This window comes from Coptis chinensis, chromosome 6 (assembly GCF_015680905.1).
Source record: "Coptis chinensis isolate HL-2020 chromosome 6, ASM1568090v1, whole genome shotgun sequence".
Lineage (NCBI taxonomy): Eukaryota > Viridiplantae > Streptophyta > Magnoliopsida > Ranunculales > Ranunculaceae > Coptis > Coptis chinensis.
Window position 1 is genome coordinate 62,844,956 of NC_141461.1, and position 19,241 is coordinate 62,864,196.

Consider the following 19,241-nt stretch of genomic DNA (forward strand, 5'->3'; position numbering starts at 1 on the left):
TACAATCTTACTTCCATCATCTCTTCGTACTTTCTTTAGTTTTTCTCTATAATCTCTCATTCTTTTTATAATTTTGATGTAGATTTTTTTTTTCTCTCTCTCTTTCTCTAGTCTCTAGCTATTTGCAATTCTCTATTAAATAAATCTATTGAAATTTGGTAGTTTAAGTATTTGAGAACACTATTCAAACAAGAAAAGAAAAAATGTTGGGATAACGTTTTTACACTAATTGTTATCTTCTAATTCAATATTTCAAACTTTTTAGTATTAATGGCAGAAAGTCCCCTATTCCAACTTTGTCTAGGTCTTGAGCCTCTCCTGAATCTAGATCGGGCATTGCAGCCACTAGACTATCGCATGTGTTTTTTTTTGTATGAAATTTGAGTAACGCAAATTAGGCAATCAAAGCAAATAGGTCTCGGCAGTACTCCAAAGTCCAAACTACCCTTACATGGTGTGCACGTGCACTAAATCAACACTAACATTAAAAAAAAAAAAAAAAAAAAAAAAAAAAACTTTTAGACATCTGTTTTAAGTTCCGACACCAGCAGGAATATATATTTCTTTCTTGTATTTCGTTTTCTCGATTTCAGATTCCTCAATTTCAGGGAATCTTAAATGGCTGAGACGCCTCCAATAGTAGCTGACAATAATGTTGATCAGGTAACTTTTTTAATTAATCCTTTTTCTTTTATTATTATTATTATTATTTATTTACATTTTATTATTTTTCCAATTCAGGAACCTAGTGCCACACCGTTAGATTTTGACGACACTGATTTTGTTGATGCTCCCGAGGAGCTTAATATTGGTGAATCACCATCAGCTTTGCATGTTACTGAAACTGTGGAGGAAGAAGAGGACGGGAATCAAATTCGTCAATTGAAATATCAACTTTCTTTGGTTCAAGCTGATAAAGATGTCATGGCCCAAAAACATATGGTAATAATATTTGTTTGTTTTAAATATAAATTAGTTTCTTGTTTTTTTAAACTAGTGTTGTTATTTGTAGGAAGAACTTAATGCTGTTGTTTATACAAAGGATCAAGAGATTGAAAATCTTAATGGAATTACGGAGGGTTGGGCTGAAAGGGATATGTATTTCGAGGGTGTTACTAAAAAGTTGTTGGGGTTTCTTGATTCTGTAGTACAACAGCAAGAGAAGGAGGAAATGGGTGAGTGTAGTTTAGTTGAAAGACTTGATAAGACTACTTGTTTGATGATTGGGAAGTATAACCGGTTACAGTCTGAGGTTGGTCAACTTAAGCAGTTTGTTAATGATGTTGGGCCGGAAATCTTGATACCTGAGGATGCTGAATTTGGTAGTATTTTGGATGTGGCCTGTAGGGTGTTGGTTGAACATAAGACAGTGGAATATAATTTCATTGAAAAGATAAACCAAGCTGAGGATGAGAATAAGAAATTGCTGGAGGAACTTGATAATGTGAGAAAAATGATAGATGTGAGTGATGGGGAAGTGAGGAAAGTTAAGATGGAATTGGAGCAGGAAAAGAATAAATCTGCTACTACGAAAGAAAAGTTGGGAATGGCTGTGACAAAAGGTAAGGCATTGATTCAGCAGCGTGACTTGTTGAAGCAGTCTTTAATTGAGAAGACAACTGAGCTCGAGAAGTGTTTGCTTGAACTACAAGAAAAATCAAATGCCCTTGAGTTTGCTGAAATGCGTAACATAGAGTTGGCTGATAGCAGAAGTTATGCCGCTTCACTTCAGGAGTCTCTTTCAGAAAGAGATATGGCCGTTGCAAAAATTGAGGACATCCTTTCTCGGACTGATATTCCTGATGGTGTTCAATCTATGGATATCATAGACTGTGTCAAATGGCTTGCAGATCAGAAAGTTGAATTGCAAAGTGTTTCCATGGAATACGAAAAAGTTAAAAGCATCCTATCTTCCCTTGATCTACCCGAGGAGGTTGCATCTTCTAAGTTGGAGTTCCAAATCAGTTGGCTCGGGGAGTCGCTTTCTGTTGCTAAAGACACTATAGTCAAGTTGCAAGTTGAATTGATTAGTACCAAGGTTGTATCTGCTTCAATTGAATCTGCAACGGTTGAAGCTTTTGATGAGATAGACCACTTGAAAACATCTCTCTTGGCGCAGAGAAAGGAAAAAGATTCTCTACAGATGATGTTGGGGGACCTATCAAGTAAATTTGAGGCGAATGTTGAAATGGAGTTTAAGGCCAGATATGAAAAGGATAAGATGTTGGAAATGTTTCTCGAGGCTTGTGGAGTGGAAGATCATGGTGGAGTCCCCGAAGCCTACTCTGACATGAGGACCGTTTTGGAAAAGTGTGTTGGGAGGATGAGAGAAGAGATAACCAACTCTTGTTTTGAGTCTACTTATGCTGGGAAAGAACTGCTTGAAAGAACACAGACTTTGTTGTATGTGAGAGATCAAGAAGTAACACTATGTAAGGACATACTAGAAGAAGAGATGTTGAAGAGATCAGAGGCGACTAATATTGCAAATGAGTTCGAGAGAGTATCCATGGAAATCATGGCATTGAAAGAAGAAAAAGATTCACTACAAAAAGATCTTGAACGATCTGATGACAAATCTGCTCTTCTAAGGGAAAAACTGACCATGGCTGTGAAGAAAGGGAAGGGGTTGGTTCAAGAACGGGAAGGACTGAAACAATCTCTTGATGAAAAAGACGGAGAAATTCAAACATTCAAGCTTGAGCTAGAGCAGCAAGGTACTATGGTCAGTGAATACAGAGACCAGATTAATAAACTGTCCAGTGATTTAGAACACATCCCCAAGCTGGAATCTGACATTCTCACTCTGAAAGATAAAACCAACCACCTTGAGAAATACTTGCTTGAGAGTAACAGTATGTTAGAGAGTGTAGTTGATTCTATGGAGAGTGTTGTTCTTCCTGTGGACAATGCTTTTGAGGACCCTGTGGCCAAGGTAAGATGGCTTGCTGAATGTTGTAAGGAATATCACAGTGGTAAATTTGATGCAGAGCAGGAACTACAGGAAGTCAAAAAGGAAGCTGGTTCTCTTTCTGGTGAGTTAGTTGAGGCCCGTGCAACTATAAGCTCACTTGGAGATGCACTAACAGAGGCAGAGAAGAATTATGTTCTACTTGCAGAAGAAAAGAAAGCTTTGGAAACCGGTAAAACACATGTTGAACGAGAGTTAGAGAATGCAAAAGGTGAAGCTAGTTCCCAGGGTAGCAAGTTTGCGGAAGTTTGTTCTACTATAAAGTCACTGGAAGATGCACTATCACGAGCAAAGGAAAATATTTCTTTGCTTGAACTGGAGTTGACATCTGCATGCGTTGATAAAACCTGTGTGGAGAAAGAATTGGACAAAGCAAAAGAAGGAGCTGATTATCAGGCTAGCAAGCTAGCAGAGGCCTATGCAACTATGAAATCACTAGAAGAAGGATCATCTCTGCTGGAGGAGAGTCTCTCTGTACTTACAGGGGAAAAAACTGCCGCACAAGCTGGTATTGCTGCCTTGGAGAATGAGCTAGAGAAAGTGAAAGGCGAGGCTGATTCTCATGCTAGCAAGCTAGCAGATGTTTATGCAACTGTAAAATCTTTGGAAGATGCATTATCGACAGCTGAAAATAATATTTCTGTACTTACTGCTGCAAACGAAAATGCTGAAATGGAGATACAAACACTTAACAGTAGATTGAATGCAAGTATGGAAGAGTTGGCTGGAACTCATGGGAGTGTAGAAACCCAGTCTGCACAGCTTTTTAGTCACTTGAATCAACTCAAGGAGATTATGAACGACAACAGTTTATTATTGTCGTTCACGCAAGGTTTTAACAAAAAAGTTGAGAGCCTGAGAGATATGAACCTCCTCCTTGAGAGTGTACGAGTTCACTTTCCTGAGCAAGGTTCAGAACAGCTGCAAATGACTGCTAGCACCGAGGTATTTTTCTTGAGTACTTGTGCATAGTTATTTTGCTAGATTACTTATTTAGTCAGTTAGAAAAGTACGTCTGTTGTAATACATTAATAAAATAGATAATGAGTGTCAATAATGCCTCGAATTTCTATGTTAACTTATAATGCCTAATGAACTCTTTGGAGAAGTTTCCATTCCAGAACTGTGCTTCCTTTTTAGTACTGAACTCCCATTGATTATCAGTAAATGTTCAGTGTATAGGACGTGTTCTGAGATGACTGAATTGTCAACTGTTCAGGATAAGGGGAGGTCAGCATCTTTCAATCATGTAATCTTGTTGCTGTTTTTGTTCTTTTGTTTTGGTTTTGTTTATGATTTTGATTTTTTTGTATTGAGCCTAAGTAGTAGCAATTTGATCAATTTTTGTTCATCAGCTTTTATTTCCAGATTATCTTCTGTATTAAACTTTTAAGTGTAGAAGTATCTGTAATGTCAATTGTGTGCAATGGTTTCTTTTTCTGTTGTGGATACATTTATAAAACAGATAATTTTGAATGTAAATACTGCCTCGACTTCTAAGTTAAGTAATAATGCCAAATGAACTATCTGGATGATTTTCCAGTGCAAAACCGTGCTTGAGTGCTTCCTTCGATCTTATCAAAAAGTGTCCAGTGTATAGGACGTTTATTGAGATGACCGAAATGTCAACTGTTCAGTCCAAGGGGAGATCGGCATCCTTCAATCATATAATCTTGTTGTTTGTTTGTTTGTTGATGTCTTTGGATCTTTTGTATTTTCGTATGTGAAATTGAACCTAAGCATTAGCAATTTGATCAATCTTTGTACATGAGCTTCCTATTATTTTCGGATTATCTTTTGTATTAAACTTAGTCAAGTGAGCGGAGCGAACGTTCTGGGCCGAAGGGGGCTATGCGGACAAAAAATCATTTGGTTGGTTTCTGTCTGTCTGTCCTCATTCCTCGTCTCTCCTCTTCGCCCCTCTCCCTCTCCACACCCTCTCAATCTCTCCCTCTCCCCTCTCCACTCTCCACCCTCCCTCTCCCTCTCCGCTCACGCCCCCACTGCATAGCAATATACTAGTATAAGTACGTGTAGTGCTGAGAGTGGAAAAAGGTGAGAAAGTGACTTGCCATTGAGAGTAACGAAAGAAAAGTGCAAAGAAGGTAAGCTTAAGTTACGCCACAAATGACAGCAGTACAACAACCAAACCCGACATGAGAATCACAAGTGAATCACCCCCCTCCCTCCCCCGCGCGTGCTAAGTCCATGTATGTCCACAACCTAGGTCGGCTTTGGTGTTATGACTTTGACACTATTGAAGCTGCTTGGCCAATACAATCCCTATAAGCAGTAGTATTTGTATATAACGCCACTGAGTGAGCTGAAATGGGCTGGTTCCCAGCAAACTTTTTATCTCACCAACTACAATTTTGGCACTCATCTTTTGGCCATGTTATTCCAAACCAACCTGGAAAAAAAAGAATACTTTATTATGTTTCATTTCACAGATAATAATGTCAAGATAGATGTGCTAGATTGTGATCAAAAGATGGATCTCGAAGCGTTCTGGGTGAACAAATTTGATAAAACTTTTGCCTATAAGGGTTTGGTTATACAAAGAGAGTTATGTTAGTAGAGACAAAGCTGAACCTGTGTGCCCTTTATTGTTGGAACAGCAAGCAGAAGGTCAAAGAGATGTTGGGTGATGTACCAATTAGAGATTTGTCGGACTGTCGGAAATGAAGCTTGAACTGAAAGCTGAAAATTTGGCCTCCGACTTATGAGATTAGAAGACAAATACATGGCCTTACGAAGGTGTACTTGATTTAAGGACATCAATGATTTAGCTGAAGTTTACCAATACACATCAAAATAGAAACTATTTTAGCTTTTAATGCAGCTGTTACATTTCCTTCTTCTTCTCCACCTTCTTCTCCACCGCTAAGACTGGGATTGCCGAAGAAGGAGAAGTTGAACATGATTCAGGCCTATTAAACAATTTGGTTTTAATAATAGTTTTAAAGGAAAGGAAAGTCAATGCTGGTAGGAATCCCCTTCTCAGTATCCTCCCATAGATTGAATATCCACCCAACTCCCCTTGTTAAATTTTCAATTCTCAAGACATTCCCCCTTCTTGAAACACAGACAACAGAGCTGCGGATCTTTTTTTTTTTTTTTTTTGCTCGATAAAGATGAAATCTCATTAAATATGAAAAGAAAGTAGGCCGAGAAAGCCTACTATTACAAAGAAACAAAATAAAACTAAAAACATAGCCACAGGAGGCTAACCCGAGAACTACAAATTATTCTACTTCTAAATACAAAAGTCTATTCCATCTTACCACAAAATACTCAAAAGGGATACTCCTAAACTCTTTAAAAATCTTAGACCACTGAAATAATAGAGCCTTAATAGATATGATAAACTCCTGCTTAGATGCGGAAACGCCTTCAGAGCTGCGGATCTACCACAAAGAGCTTTTACGAAGCATAGTTATTGAAAAATCTTCCAGTTACAATAAAGAAAAATTCTTGGAATGTATAGGCTTTCACGAAAAAAATTCATAAGGTTTGTATGACTAGCTCTGTTTATTATTATTCCCGATTTTCATGGCTCTTATATCTGGTCAGTGAAAATGCCTTGTCGGGATTGCCATGTCTCCTTTTTCATGTCGTGTGCAACTCATAATAAGATCTTGACCATAAATATTAGGAGAAAGAAAATAATTGTGAACTTCTGTCATTTGTGTCAGGCTAATGGAGAGTCAGTTAGTCATACTTTCATCGTCCCTTCTCATAGGAGATCTAGAGTCACTTTGTGTGTATTGAGTTGTTCCTCCGTCAGTAAAAGATTTGTTGGTTTCTTGGGTTCTAACCATTATTCTTATGGGTCGTCGACTGTGGAGCATTCTCCATTTGCTATTGTGTGGGCTCTATGGCTGGGGAAAAATTAGGATACACTTTCAAGGTTGTGTGGCGTCAATGGCAGAGGTTATTATATTGATCAAAGGGTTCATGTTCCTTTGGTCAAAATTTTGGAGGAGTGGAGAAGCAAACAATCCAGAGATTTTATATTCTGATGGGATTCGTTGCTCGGCCAAGCATGATCAAGGCTCCTACTTATTTGTTTTTATTAGGATTCACATTGTATTCTTTTAGTTTCGTAGTTCCCTCTTGTTGTGTTTCTGTGGGATACCTCATCCTACCGTACTGATATATGTTTATACCCACTTTATAGATTAAAAAAACAAGAACGCTTCTACATGCTACGATTCTATTTTCTCAAGTAAACGTCGCATGACTAAGGAACATTTTTGTTGTTTTTATTTTTCAATAGTCACATAGCATGGTTTTTTATATTATAAAATGTTCTGTTTATACTACTATGGTTTGTGGTAAAGAAATATAGGAGTGATCAAGTGTCATTTTGAACTTTATCCAGGATTCATATCTGAGTTACATTGTTTAAAATATAGCTTTTGTAGTAATATTGATTTTTTCCGTCATTTCCCTGTAGTGTTTTCTAACTACTGTGGTTTATTTCTTATTAGCTCTTGTTGTATGATTTTCAGAAAGATCCCTACTTGGCAAAGTCTTTTTCATCATACATTGACGAATTCCCTAATGGTACAGTAGATAACATCGAGCCAAATGCAACAGATATTAATGACATTTTGACAAAGACCGTAGAAGGGTTCAAGAAGAGGAACCAGCTTATTGAAGATAAGTGGCATAGTTTCTCCAGTTCTATTGATGAGCTTATTGCAATTCTCTTAAGAGAATTACAGGCAACTAAAGACAATGTCATAGATATGCTCAACCCTATGGAAGTGTTAAAGTTAGAATTCAAGAACTTAGAAGCTTATAAACAGGCAACAGAGGGTACTGTATCGACATTAAAGAATGATATAATGATGCTACTCTCGGTGTGGGCTGATAGTACGGATTATCTTGGATTCCAGATGGATAACAGTTTGGTAAACCTGAGCTCCAACCTGGAACAAGAAACGTTGAACAGAAGCTTGTACCGAGGAACAAGAAAAGCCAGTGGGGATGCAATGGAACAACAGCTGGAAAGACCTGGTGGCGATGGAAATGGTAAAGAGGCAGAGAGTTTTTTAACGGCAGCAAGAGAAGTTCGAAGTCAAATAAAATATCTAGAGAATGTAAACCATTTAACCTTGACGGCCATTAAAGAATTGCAGGGTAAACTGCAAGAGGCTCAAGTAGCTTCAGAAAATTCTATGATAGAAAGGGATCTAAACCAAAACAAAGTATCTATGTTGGAGAGAGATTTACAAGCACTTAAAGACCTCTGCAGTGGATTGGAGACAAAACTAAAGGACTATGAAGCCAAAGAAGATATGTTGAATCAGAAAGATGCAGACTTTTCCTTGATGTACCATTCATTGGCAATGAAAGAACGAGGTATAATTGTTTTTTCTTGAGCTTAACATTTGTAGTCTGGTGATTTCAGTTCCATGTCATATCTTACTTACCACTGTTCTACTCTCTCTGATTTCAGGCACTGAAGGCTATTTACTGCCAGAAGGCCAAGCTAAAAGACTATTTGGAAAGATAGATCAAATTAAGCCCTCTTTAGACGAGTCGGATCTGGATAAATCAGTAATTCAATATTCAGCTCCTGTAAAGAAGTTTTTTGTTATTCTCGATTATGTTACCACGTTGCAGCATGATTTAAAATCATTATCTCATGACAAAGAAGATTTGCAATCAAGTCTGTGGTTACCGGTCCATGAAGTTGAATATCTGAAAAAGGAAATTTCAAGTCTTCTTAGCATTAGCCAGGATTTAGAAAAGACGAACTATGACTTAGCTGAGCTGACAATAGAACTGGAGAAACTTATTCAGAAATTTGGAGGAAATGTTATAATTAGAGACAATAAATTTGGTGTTAAGGGGCTCTTATCTGTGTTGGAAAATTTGGTTGTGGGCTCCATTCTTGAATGCGAAACATCGAAGTCAAAAGCCCAGGAATCTGTTACTAAATTGCATGATAACCAAAAGGTTTTAGATGAATTGTCAGAAAAGGTTAAACTGCTGGAAGACTCATCCCATAATAGGCCTACTCTTCCGGATGCTGTACAGGAAAGAAGAATTTTAGAACCTTCATTTCCATCTGGGTCAGAGATATCTGAAATTGGTGATGAGGTAAGTGTTACTTAAACTATATTTACCTGTTTGTTCCGACTTATTTAATATGATTTATGAATTTATATTGTTTCAGAGTTTATATGTTGTTAAATTTAAAAATAGGGTTAAATTATACATTTAACTTATCCTCTATTTTCACTAATCAGTTTTGGGATACCCCCACTTTTAACAATAGTTAGTCACTTTCCAGTGGTCATGCCGCTGCACAGAGGCCATTTTAGTCTTCCCCCATGAAGAAAGATCACAATTAAGTTAATTAAGAACAAAATAACTCAATTATTATATAAAAAGAATATGATTTGATAAGAAACTCATTCTAGGAACTCTTTATATAGATAAATCACTCCTTGATTGTAGTTTAGACTCCTGCCTTAAACATCAATTACCTGCTCCCTAAGTTATCTAACGCCTAATATCTAGTTTGATAAAGAACAAAATAGCTCAGTTGTTAAAAAGAAAATTGAAATTGATAAGAGCTTCATTCTAGGAGCTCTTTATATAGGTAAATAACTCCTTGATTATAGTTTAGACACCTACCTCAAACATCAATTACTTGCTCCCTAAGTTATATAATGCCTAATATCTAGTTCTTAATTATATGGTATTAGAAGTTTACAACATAAAATGAAGATATTCTCAAATACCTAGTCCCATGTGAATTCTGTGTTAGTTGTTTAGTTTTACATATTTTCCCTTTAAGATTAGCAGGCTTGTACTCAACAAGCAGTTGGTTGTTATTTTGTTGATGAGCAAGTGATTAAGAGAAAGACTTTTAAGCGTTTTCTATGATGAACTAGAGTTCTTGAATTAAATTCATTGATGTTTATAACTCTTCCACTGATTAGTCTACATCCGAAAAAATTGTGTGGAACTAAAAGAAAAAGAGAGAGACTTCTTAAGTTTTGAGAAGAAGTTGGTGGGAGTTGTTAAGTTTTCAAAAGAAACTTGTTCTTAAGGGGGGAGAGAAACCTGTGTAAAGGGTTAAAGGCCACAGTGCGCCCCCCCCCTCCTCTTAGAGTTGGAGTGCGCCTCTATTCAAAATGTCTTTTTTTCGTGACTGATTAGTAAGAACTAAGAAGCATCAATTCCAGTCAAAAGTTTCAAACAACTGATCCAATCGGCCACAAGTTTTCATCTTTGCTAAAGATCATACATAACTCATACATAACTTCATTTGGATAAGATATAATCAAGCCCTCACCCCTCTTTCAGTTGTGCAACAATATTGGTAAATATTTGCTAGTTACAACATACAGTACAGTATGCCTCATTCCCGTTTTGTCACTAGTCACTATTTTTCTCTAAATTGCCGAAGTACCACTATACCAAACAAGATCAAGCAAGTGGTGGTCACTGGTCAATAATGCATTTGCGTCAAGATAAGTGCTCTGCAATTGGGTATAGGCAGTAGTGTGGCTGCACAGATGTGTGAAAAAGGAGAAGTTGATGAATCATTAAGAAAACAGCTCAATAAGTTACCAGATTTGAGAGTCTACTTTAATTGAACCAGAAAAATGAAGTAGAAATTGATAGAAAACAAAACCGTAGTGAAAGTTGAGAATTGGGCCGCTTGCTCGACTCGCTCACCTCTCTTTCTATTGTTCGTCATCTTCTTTCTTTCAAATCTGAACATAGTCAAACTACTTCCAGCTTTTGATCAATTTTCTTTCTGTATGACTGTATGTACAAGTTTATGAGGAATGCTGTATCAAATTTAGTGATTCAGACTCGAGAGAGATGTTTTCTTTCCGCTTTTATCAAGTTGGATACTTTCAGGTTAAGGTTCATTGATCTATTTTGTAGGACAGTGACGCATGGATGTCGTGGTGGTGGTGGTCCAAGTGGCTAGAGTGGTTCTAGTTTATCTCCTTGTCGTCGTTGTTAGTCGGTGGTGGGACACGAACAATATCTCTTCAGAGTAAAACTTGTAGGCGACCCAGATGATGACACATTTTTTTTCTTATTAGATCCTGTCCCTTGGATTGTTGTCATCTAGGTGAAGACACACATCAATCAAAGTTAAGGTGTGTGCCGTAGTTTAGATGGTCTTCTAGATGACAACCTCATGTCAATCAATTATCATGTATTTCAGAATTCATTTTTGTGGTGTTTGGATGCAAAATAGTGGAGCCTTTGCAAAGTTGATACTGTCTCAAACTGGTTGATCTGATCTTAGTCCTTTTTATAAAGAAACGACGTCGCATATAATACTCAATTTTGACACTGACGCATCATGATTCTAATGCTTCTTGTTTGAAAAGCTTAAACCTCAAATTAAACTGGTTGTGCTTGGTCAATATAGCTCCCAGTTGGTCTACTTCTGAATTGACCACAACACCAATCTTGCTATGTCCCATTGCGCGATCTTTAGTCAGATTAGCCAGATATTTCTAACTTTGTCATCTCTGACTGCTCCTGTAGTATTTCTTCTCTTTGAGCAGAGAAAGGATATCTATGTGGTAGTTGGACTCTTCTGATAAGATCTTAGGTCTGAACGCTTGCTGATTTTTTTTGGCTTCTGTAAGAATGTGCTAGACCATTTTTTGATGTTAAATGACTAGATGGTTTTCTGTGTACTATAGGGATAAAAATGGCACACTGTTTGGTTGCTTGTAACTAGAATGCTCATTCAATTATACCAGTTCGATAACGTCTGAAATTGCTTGATAAAGCAGCATCCGGAGTTGTTGGATATTATTTTTATCTGGAATGAACTATATTACATTAATTTTACCTCTACATACATGAAAGATTTGTCTTACAAGATTTGTACTGTGAAGTGTTTGCATAAAACCATTGCTTCTTATAATCTTATGCTTACGCAGGATCTATTAGGGAAAAACTCAGTGTCACCTGTGCAGTCTGCTGCTCATGCTGCGGTTGTAAGAACCATGCGTAAAGGGTCAAGTGACCACCACATTGCCCTCACTATTGATTCTGAATCTGATCGTCTTGTCAACCATCAAGAAACTGATGAAGATAAAGGTGTGAATTCTATATTATGTTACTCATTTTTGTGCTTAAAAATGGTAGACATTCAAATTCTTATTAAATTTTCTCTTGCAGGTCACGCTTTCAAGTCTCTCAACACATCAGGTCTTGTTCCAAAACAAGGAAAGCAGATAGCGGATAGGATTGATGGAATATGGTAAGTTATATGAGACATGCTGTAAATAGTTCACAGGAAGTATCCCAAAGTATCTAAAACACCCTGAAATTGTAGACTAGGAGCTTGTGTTTTGACTGTCTGACCCTATAGTCACTCGTGAGACTTCTAGGTATCAGAGACCATAAACATTTATCTGTTACTACTAACCACCATCCACTAAATAGAAAATCATTGGCTGGAATTGCACGCTGTCTTACTGAAAGTTTTGAATTAGCTTGTTAACTGAACCAATGAAATCTAATTCATGTGCCATCCAACCAATTTAATCTCATTCTGAAACTAGCAGAAGTATGTCATGTCAGAGCACCAAAGTAATATTTTAAAACTACCACACCTTATACGACTTCTGTACCAAGTGAACAGTGTATGACATTTGATTTGAGGGTTATCTGTATCAAAACAAAAATGGGGAGGACAGAGGAGGATAGGTTAACTCTAAATCAACCTAAAATTGGAGGGGTGTCTCAAAACTAATCTATTATTGACAGCCAAAATAAGGCTACTTTAGTTGGAATAGATTTCAAACTTGTTATATCCAAATAAAATATGGTGAGCATTCAGGTAAGAAAACGGACTTTTCCTTTTGTGCGGTAATTATATACTCAGCAAGATCATTCTCACAAATTAACCATTTCAAATTTTGTAAAAACAAACGAGGACTGTCGAATTGAAAATTTACAATTCCAGTTTATTGTCAAGTTGAACATCATAATTGAATGGTTAGATAGTTCCAAAAGCAATCATCTTTTGCTGGTACAAGTTAATATGATTGTGGAATATATTTTAGGGGCATTTTGGAGTTCAAATGAATGTGATGGACACAAGAACTCTTAGTGCTATGATAGGAGAAGATGTCATATAATCATTTTTACTGACTAAACTCCCTTCTATACATTGCAGGGTATCTGGTGGGAGAGTTTTGATGAGTCAACCAAGAGCGAGAATAGGGCTCATGGCCTACTGTATTTTGTTGCATTTATGGATATTGGGCATAATTTTATAACAAAGCCTTTGAACCTCACAAATATAAATTTAAATTACTTTATAGAGAACAGTCTTCATTGAAGGGATTGGAAAAATGTCTTTACATTTCTCTGGACCAACTATATACCCTTCAACTCATTCATTGATTTACATTTCTATACTGCAGAGAACATACACAAGTGCTTTCTAATTTACACCCAGAGAGTTTCACTGGAATTGCCATGGTGTAAAAGAGTGTGTTTAGGAACTACATCTTTGCCCCAAATAGAATTTGACCATCTCAATGAATCCGCAGTTTGGATCCGTTTCATAGTTGTCGATTCCAATAGTGAGATGTCTTATTTCAGTTCACCTTAAGGTAATTTCTGCACCAAGACATTCCATTATCCTATCTGGCAACAGGATCATGAGTTAGTAGTCTACTTGAACATATCACAGTGAAGTGAGCTCTCCTGTAGCTATGTTAAATTTCACACTCCAGCCCATGAACAGTCTGTTCTTTGCTTCCACCAAAATCATAGATAACTAAAAGAAAAAAGAAAATAAATATTATATAGCAACAAGTAACCGAGTTGAACTGTAAAAATAAAAGCGTAACCCATTGTTTTTTACAAAAATGCTTTCGCAAACCCATTATTAGTGCAACATGTAAGGTTTAACTGTTTAAGTTTGATATAAGAGCGAATATCCCACATAATATTCCCCAGATTTAATAGTTTTTTTCTTCTTTGACTAAACTGACCCAGAACGTTCTAGATTTCGGGGACAAGAATTATTTTCTCTTCTCTCCTCACATCATAACAAACTTGTTTTCTTATTATCATGGCTGGTGACAAGAAGATTAAAATAGGAATCAATGGTTGGATACTTTTTTTTTTTTTTTTTTTTTTTGATTGACTACTGATGACGGACGTGGACGTGTGTTTGTAGGATTTGGAAGGATTGGAAGATTGGTGGCACGAGTAGCACTACAAAGAGATGACGTGGAGCTTGTTGCTGTTAATGATCCTTTTATCACCACTGATTATATGGTAGTATATATTTGATTGATTGATTATATGGTAGAAATTAAGTGGTTTTTATTTGATTATTAATTTGTTAAATGTGTGCAGAGTTACATGTTTAAGTACGACAGTGTTCACGGTCAGTGGAAGCATCATCAACTTAAGGTCAAGGATTCCAAGACTCTTCTCTTTGGTGAGAAAGCAGTCACAGTTTTTGGAAGCAGGTACTCGTATTTATATTTTGTATATCACTCTTATTCGTTTTTTTACTTGTACTTGGGTTGTGGCATCATTGTTTTGATTGAACTTGCATGTTTATGAGGGGTCATTTTCTTTGAACAAGACTGCAAAATAGGTCTGCTATTGTTCTGATTTACTTTTTTGCCTTGTGATTTTGTTCTGGTTTAAATAAAGAAATCCTGAGGAGATCCCTTGGGGCGACACTGGAGCTGAATTCGTTGTTGAGTCGACTGGTGTGTTCACTGACAAGGACAAGGCAGCTGCCCACTTGAAGGTTAGAAACGATTGCCATTTTAAGATAAGGATTTCATACCTTCATGTGTGGTTGAGTGCCCCTTTTAAAATTATATTGTCTTTGTTTTGGATGTCTTGCTGATCAGGGTGGTGCAAAAAAGGTTATCATTTCTGCCCCAAGCAAAGATGCTCCTATGTTTGTTATGGGTGTCAATGAGAGTGAATACAAATCTGACATCCATATTGTCTCAAATGCTAGCTGCACTACCAACTGTCTTGCTCCCCTTGCCAAGGTTTTCAAATTTATATGTTTTGCATCGATGGATTGGTTGATCTACTTTATATATCTTTTGTGTAGAGGCTGTTTTTCTCATTGTTCTTCATGTTGAACAGGTCATCAATGACAAGTTTGGCATTGTTGAGGGTCTTATGACCACTGTTCACTCTATTACTGGTTAGTTTTTTTTTCATTTTCGGTTGATTTTTCTTGCATTGAGGGAAGAATCTTTAAATTAATTTCTTCTATTGTGCAGCCACGCAGAAGACTGTTGATGGCCCATCAAGCAAAGACTGGAGAGGTGGAAGGGCTGCATCATTCAACATCATTCCCAGCAGTACTGGTGCTGCTAAGGTACTAGCATAACCTTTTTTCTTTTGGTCTTATATGTTGCTTTTTGGGTTTTGAGTAAGACAGCCCCGTTATAAAGTTGAAAGATTTTGAGGTATGGATGTGTGATTTGTTGAAGTTCATGTGCTAGGTCATAACTGTTGTTTATACGGTCACAATTTGTTTCAGTTCACCGTATTTTTTGGAATTCTTTAAGTTGATTGAATTTCAAATTGTGCAACTTGTAGGCTGTTGGGAAAGTGCTTCCTGTATTGAATGGGAAATTGACTGGAATGTCTTTCCGTGTCCCTACGGTGGATGTCTCAGTAGTGGATCTTACCGTGAGGCTTGAGAAGGCTGCGAGTTACGAACAAATCAAAGCTGCTATCAAGTAAGGATTGCAGTATGTTAACTTGTTTGGTTATGGAGATTAGATCTTTTTTGGAACAACTTTCGGATAGGAATTAGATTTCTTTTCTTCTAACTAAATGCTATGTCTGGATGGTCAGGGAGGAGTCTGAGGGTAAGTTGAAGGGAATTTTAGGGTACACCGAAGATGATGTGGTCTCTACCGACTTTATTGGCGACAGCAGGTAAGGAAATTTTTTAATTAAATTTCTTTTGTCAATTTGGTGATTGACAGGTTTTATGCATGTGTCTAGTGAGTGCACTGTATGAGATTGAAGGCGCAGGGGCATGAAAATATGAGGCTTAAGGGATGAGCCTAGAGCCTAGGTGATGGGCATAGGGTAGCCTTTGACTTCTTAGAGTGCATGCCTATTGACACTGTACAGTTTGCCTTTCGATATTCCACAGTGATAAACTTTTTACTGTAAAAGGTTCTAACTCCCAAAAAGTGAGCTTCTATACGCACCCCTTTTTGTTGAAGGGTGGCTAAATATTGGTGGCCACACAAGATAATTGGAAGTTTCTTTTTAGCACACTTTTGATGTTACAGCTTGGCTAACAATTTTAGTTAGTAATCATTTGGGTCTCCACTTACATTTGCCTGGAATGTGGTTTTTTGCATTTGTTTTGCTGTATTTATTTAAGTGTACTTCTACTTGCTTGATTTCCAAGTCTATAGGTTTTATGCTTTTTAAATTTTAACTTGCAGGTCCAGCATCTTTGATGCCAAGGCTGGAATTGCTCTGAACAACAACTTTGTGAAGCTTGTGTCTTGGTATGACAATGAGTGGGGCTATAGGTAAAAAAAAACTGCCTATGCTGACTGCTGAGACATGTTTCCCACTATGAACTGTATATGGTTTATGTCTTGCCTGTCCTATCTGTTCCCAAGAGTTGCAGTTCATAAGATATATTTTATTTAAATGACTACCACGGTTATCAATTATGTTCTTTCTTCCTTCACAATAGCACTCTGACTTGAGTTGTTTTGTCATGCAGCTCACGTGTGGTTGATCTGATCGTCCACATGGCCTCTGTTCAGTAAACTCATGTTCTGAAGCTGCACTCTGTTTAGCTGCAGCGTGGTGTTATTAGTTGTCTAGTGTCTAGGGAGAGGATGATTTGTAATAAAAATAATTGAGAGTGGTGATTTAATGTTCTTAAGTCCTGAAGATAGCACTGAATCTGGAGTTATCCTTCTTTTAGCTATCTCTACCATATTTTGTTCTAAAGTACAGTCATGTTCTTAGGTTGATAACCAAGGAGTTGCTGCCTTACCAGTACTTTCTTTTTGTTTTTCATCGCCTTTGTAGGCAAACTGGAGCCATGTAGCTTTAAAACATTTTTTTTTGGTTGCGCAAGTAAGAAAGAAACTTAGCAGAAAAGGCCTGACCAGGAATCCAGGATTGCTATTTCACGTTGGACATCACCTGAAAATTAAAAATCTACTTGCTTCAATTAAGATTTTGTTGGGAATAATTCCTCCTAGTATGGCCAGTGCAAGGAAATAAATTTTTATGATTAGGGAAAATTGTCTTTTTGGTCTAGGATAATAGAGCAGAGGAATGTTTTTGTTGTGGATCCATGTGATCATGTGGATTGCAGATAAACTATTGAAAATCTGATGGATGCGTTTTGTTTGTTCCGGAGCGTGGGCATAGCTGATGGGAACATCAAAATCTCCTTCCTAACGTATGTAAACGTATGTACTTTGGAGGTTGGACTAGTATATATTTCACAAAGGCAATACAGTGGTTAAAATGAGAAACAAGTCGAGTTTGGAAATGGTCAAATATATGATGGTGTATGAATATGTCTGATTATGTAGCTAGACCATTTATTGCCATCGTTCGAATGTTACGCTCGTTCTGATGGGAGAACTGTGACAAAATAAAAGCGCGTACTCTAGTTTCTCTATGTTGTAGTCTTATTAAGAGGTTTAAATTCAACCCTCTAGAAGCTTCGAAATTACGCACATTCCAATACAACTCAAAACTGAATCAAAAGACAAGCACAAGAAACGGGACTTATTTGCTACTCTGCTCTACAGCTCTACTGGACAGTGTTCCTTACGCATCAATGCATATCATTGCACCGAAAGTGTAAGAACACTTCAAAAGATGAGTCTAAAGGTATATTCTATAGGGCCATATGGTAGCGAAAAATCGCTCTCAAATGGCCTGTTATACTTGAAGTAAGCTTCTACCATGGCTGTTGGACACAGAGTTCAGGCTGCCCACAAAAGCAATTACTTCTGAAATTTCACACTATTGTCTTGACAATTTCTTAGCTGCACCACAACTCAGAAACTAAGATCACATCATTGTGTATAGCGTGGCTCTAAAGGGACTGCAAGAGTGAAGAGTCTTTGAACATTATCGAAAGAAGAAGAAGAAAGAGTCTCTGATATCATCTCAATGGCAGGAACTATGGAAGTGCTGCATTGTTTTCTTTTGACTAACCACAATTTGTATTAGAGATGATTTTTCATGCTTCGTATTTTAAAATGTCGTGAATGAAGCTGTGAATGATTAATAGTTTAATAACAAAGTTCACCTTGAGACACTACTCAGACAGAAGTACAACAAAAGGAAAACGTTCTATTTGCAGCAGTGCAGCACTAGCAGCCTGCTCACCCTATCTCTAGACTCTACCATAGTAACAATGTTTCAAAGTCTGCAGTATTTTCAGAAAATTGAGACAATAGTTGTATACTCAGCATGCTGATATTTCCAGTTTTGTAGTGTCGGATATCAATATATGCCTAGATTTAAAGTTCAAGGTTATATTGACATCTTAGGGAGTATGGTTTCCTTTCCTTATTCTTTTTTTATCTTCTTTTCATTGTTCTTTTTTTTAACTTATCAGGTATTACATTCGCAAAAACCACCCCTGGATACTGTCACATTCATATTCTTACATACTATTTTGAGCTGACAGAAAACCTAATCTTGAACAGAAGTCGACCAGATGTTGTAAACATTACAATGAAGCCACGCCTCCGCATGTTTCGATCTGTACGGATGATTTGGAATAAAGATGAACCAATCACAACAATATGTTTTATTCCAGCAGTTCCTTCTCCTGCCCACAATCAGCATTTCCAGCATGTCAGTTCCACAAGGACTGTTCAGAAAGAGTGAGTTTCAAAAAGAAAATTATCCACGACTAGCATGTCATTGTGTCAGTGCAGATTACTAGTCCAAAGCCGGTAGAGTCTTGTCGCATATATATACCCACCTCAATGTTTCTTTCCAATCAACGACCAGAAGATTTGTCTACCATAAGTTTCAAGGAGATCAGCTCTGAGACATTTTAATAGAAAAGCATATGCCCCATTGGATATCCAGCTACAGTTGGCCAGTCGGAGACTTGGGGCCGGTGGTAGCAACGTTGACTACGTTAATGGCAGCGACACTCTTGCCATGTATTTCGGGACAATGAATTTCTTTTTGAAAATATAGTGGGTTGGTTGTTTTTAGAACCAAGAACAGTGGACTGATGTAT

The 19,241-nt window shown here is 37.2% G+C and overlaps 2 protein-coding genes across 4 annotated transcripts; both read left to right on the top strand.

Moving 5' to 3' along the window:
• The first annotated feature begins 386 nt into the window (after positions 1 to 386).
• Positions 387 to 13,323, top strand: TNO1 (TGN-related, localized SYP41 interacting protein). Of its 2 annotated transcripts, XR_015198436.1 has the most exons (9): positions 387 to 663; positions 742 to 942; positions 1,013 to 3,916; positions 7,486 to 8,341; positions 8,439 to 9,085; positions 10,892 to 11,112; positions 11,914 to 12,073; positions 12,155 to 12,236; positions 13,158 to 13,323. XR_015198436.1 is itself a non-coding variant. In XM_086565595.1 (8 exons), exons 1-8 carry the CDS (start codon positions 619 to 621, stop codon positions 13,258 to 13,260), a joined length of 4,998 nt encoding a protein of 1,665 aa, XP_086421721.1. In that variant the 5' UTR covers positions 387 to 618; the 3' UTR covers positions 13,261 to 13,323. The 2 variants fall into 2 exon arrangements, 1 of the variants encoding a protein (XP_086421721.1); XM_086565595.1 differs by lacking the exon at positions 10,892 to 11,112.
• LOC147493874 (glyceraldehyde-3-phosphate dehydrogenase, cytosolic-like) lies at positions 13,314 to 17,017 on the top strand. Of its 2 annotated transcripts, none has more exons than XM_086565597.1 (11): positions 13,314 to 13,599; positions 14,172 to 14,272; positions 14,354 to 14,469; positions 14,660 to 14,759; positions 14,866 to 15,012; positions 15,113 to 15,173; positions 15,253 to 15,350; positions 15,575 to 15,717; positions 15,836 to 15,919; positions 16,444 to 16,533; positions 16,734 to 17,017. In XM_086565597.1, the coding sequence occupies exons 2-11, from the start codon at positions 14,270 to 14,272 to the stop codon at positions 16,777 to 16,779; spliced, it is 888 nt and encodes a 295-aa protein (XP_086421723.1). In that variant the 5' UTR covers positions 13,314 to 13,599; positions 14,172 to 14,269; the 3' UTR covers positions 16,780 to 17,017. The 2 variants fall into 2 exon arrangements, with proteins under 2 accessions (XP_086421723.1, XP_086421722.1); XM_086565596.1 differs by lacking the exon at positions 13,314 to 13,599 and adding an exon at positions 13,658 to 14,100.
• The last annotated feature ends 2,224 nt before the right edge of the window (positions 17,018 to 19,241 follow it).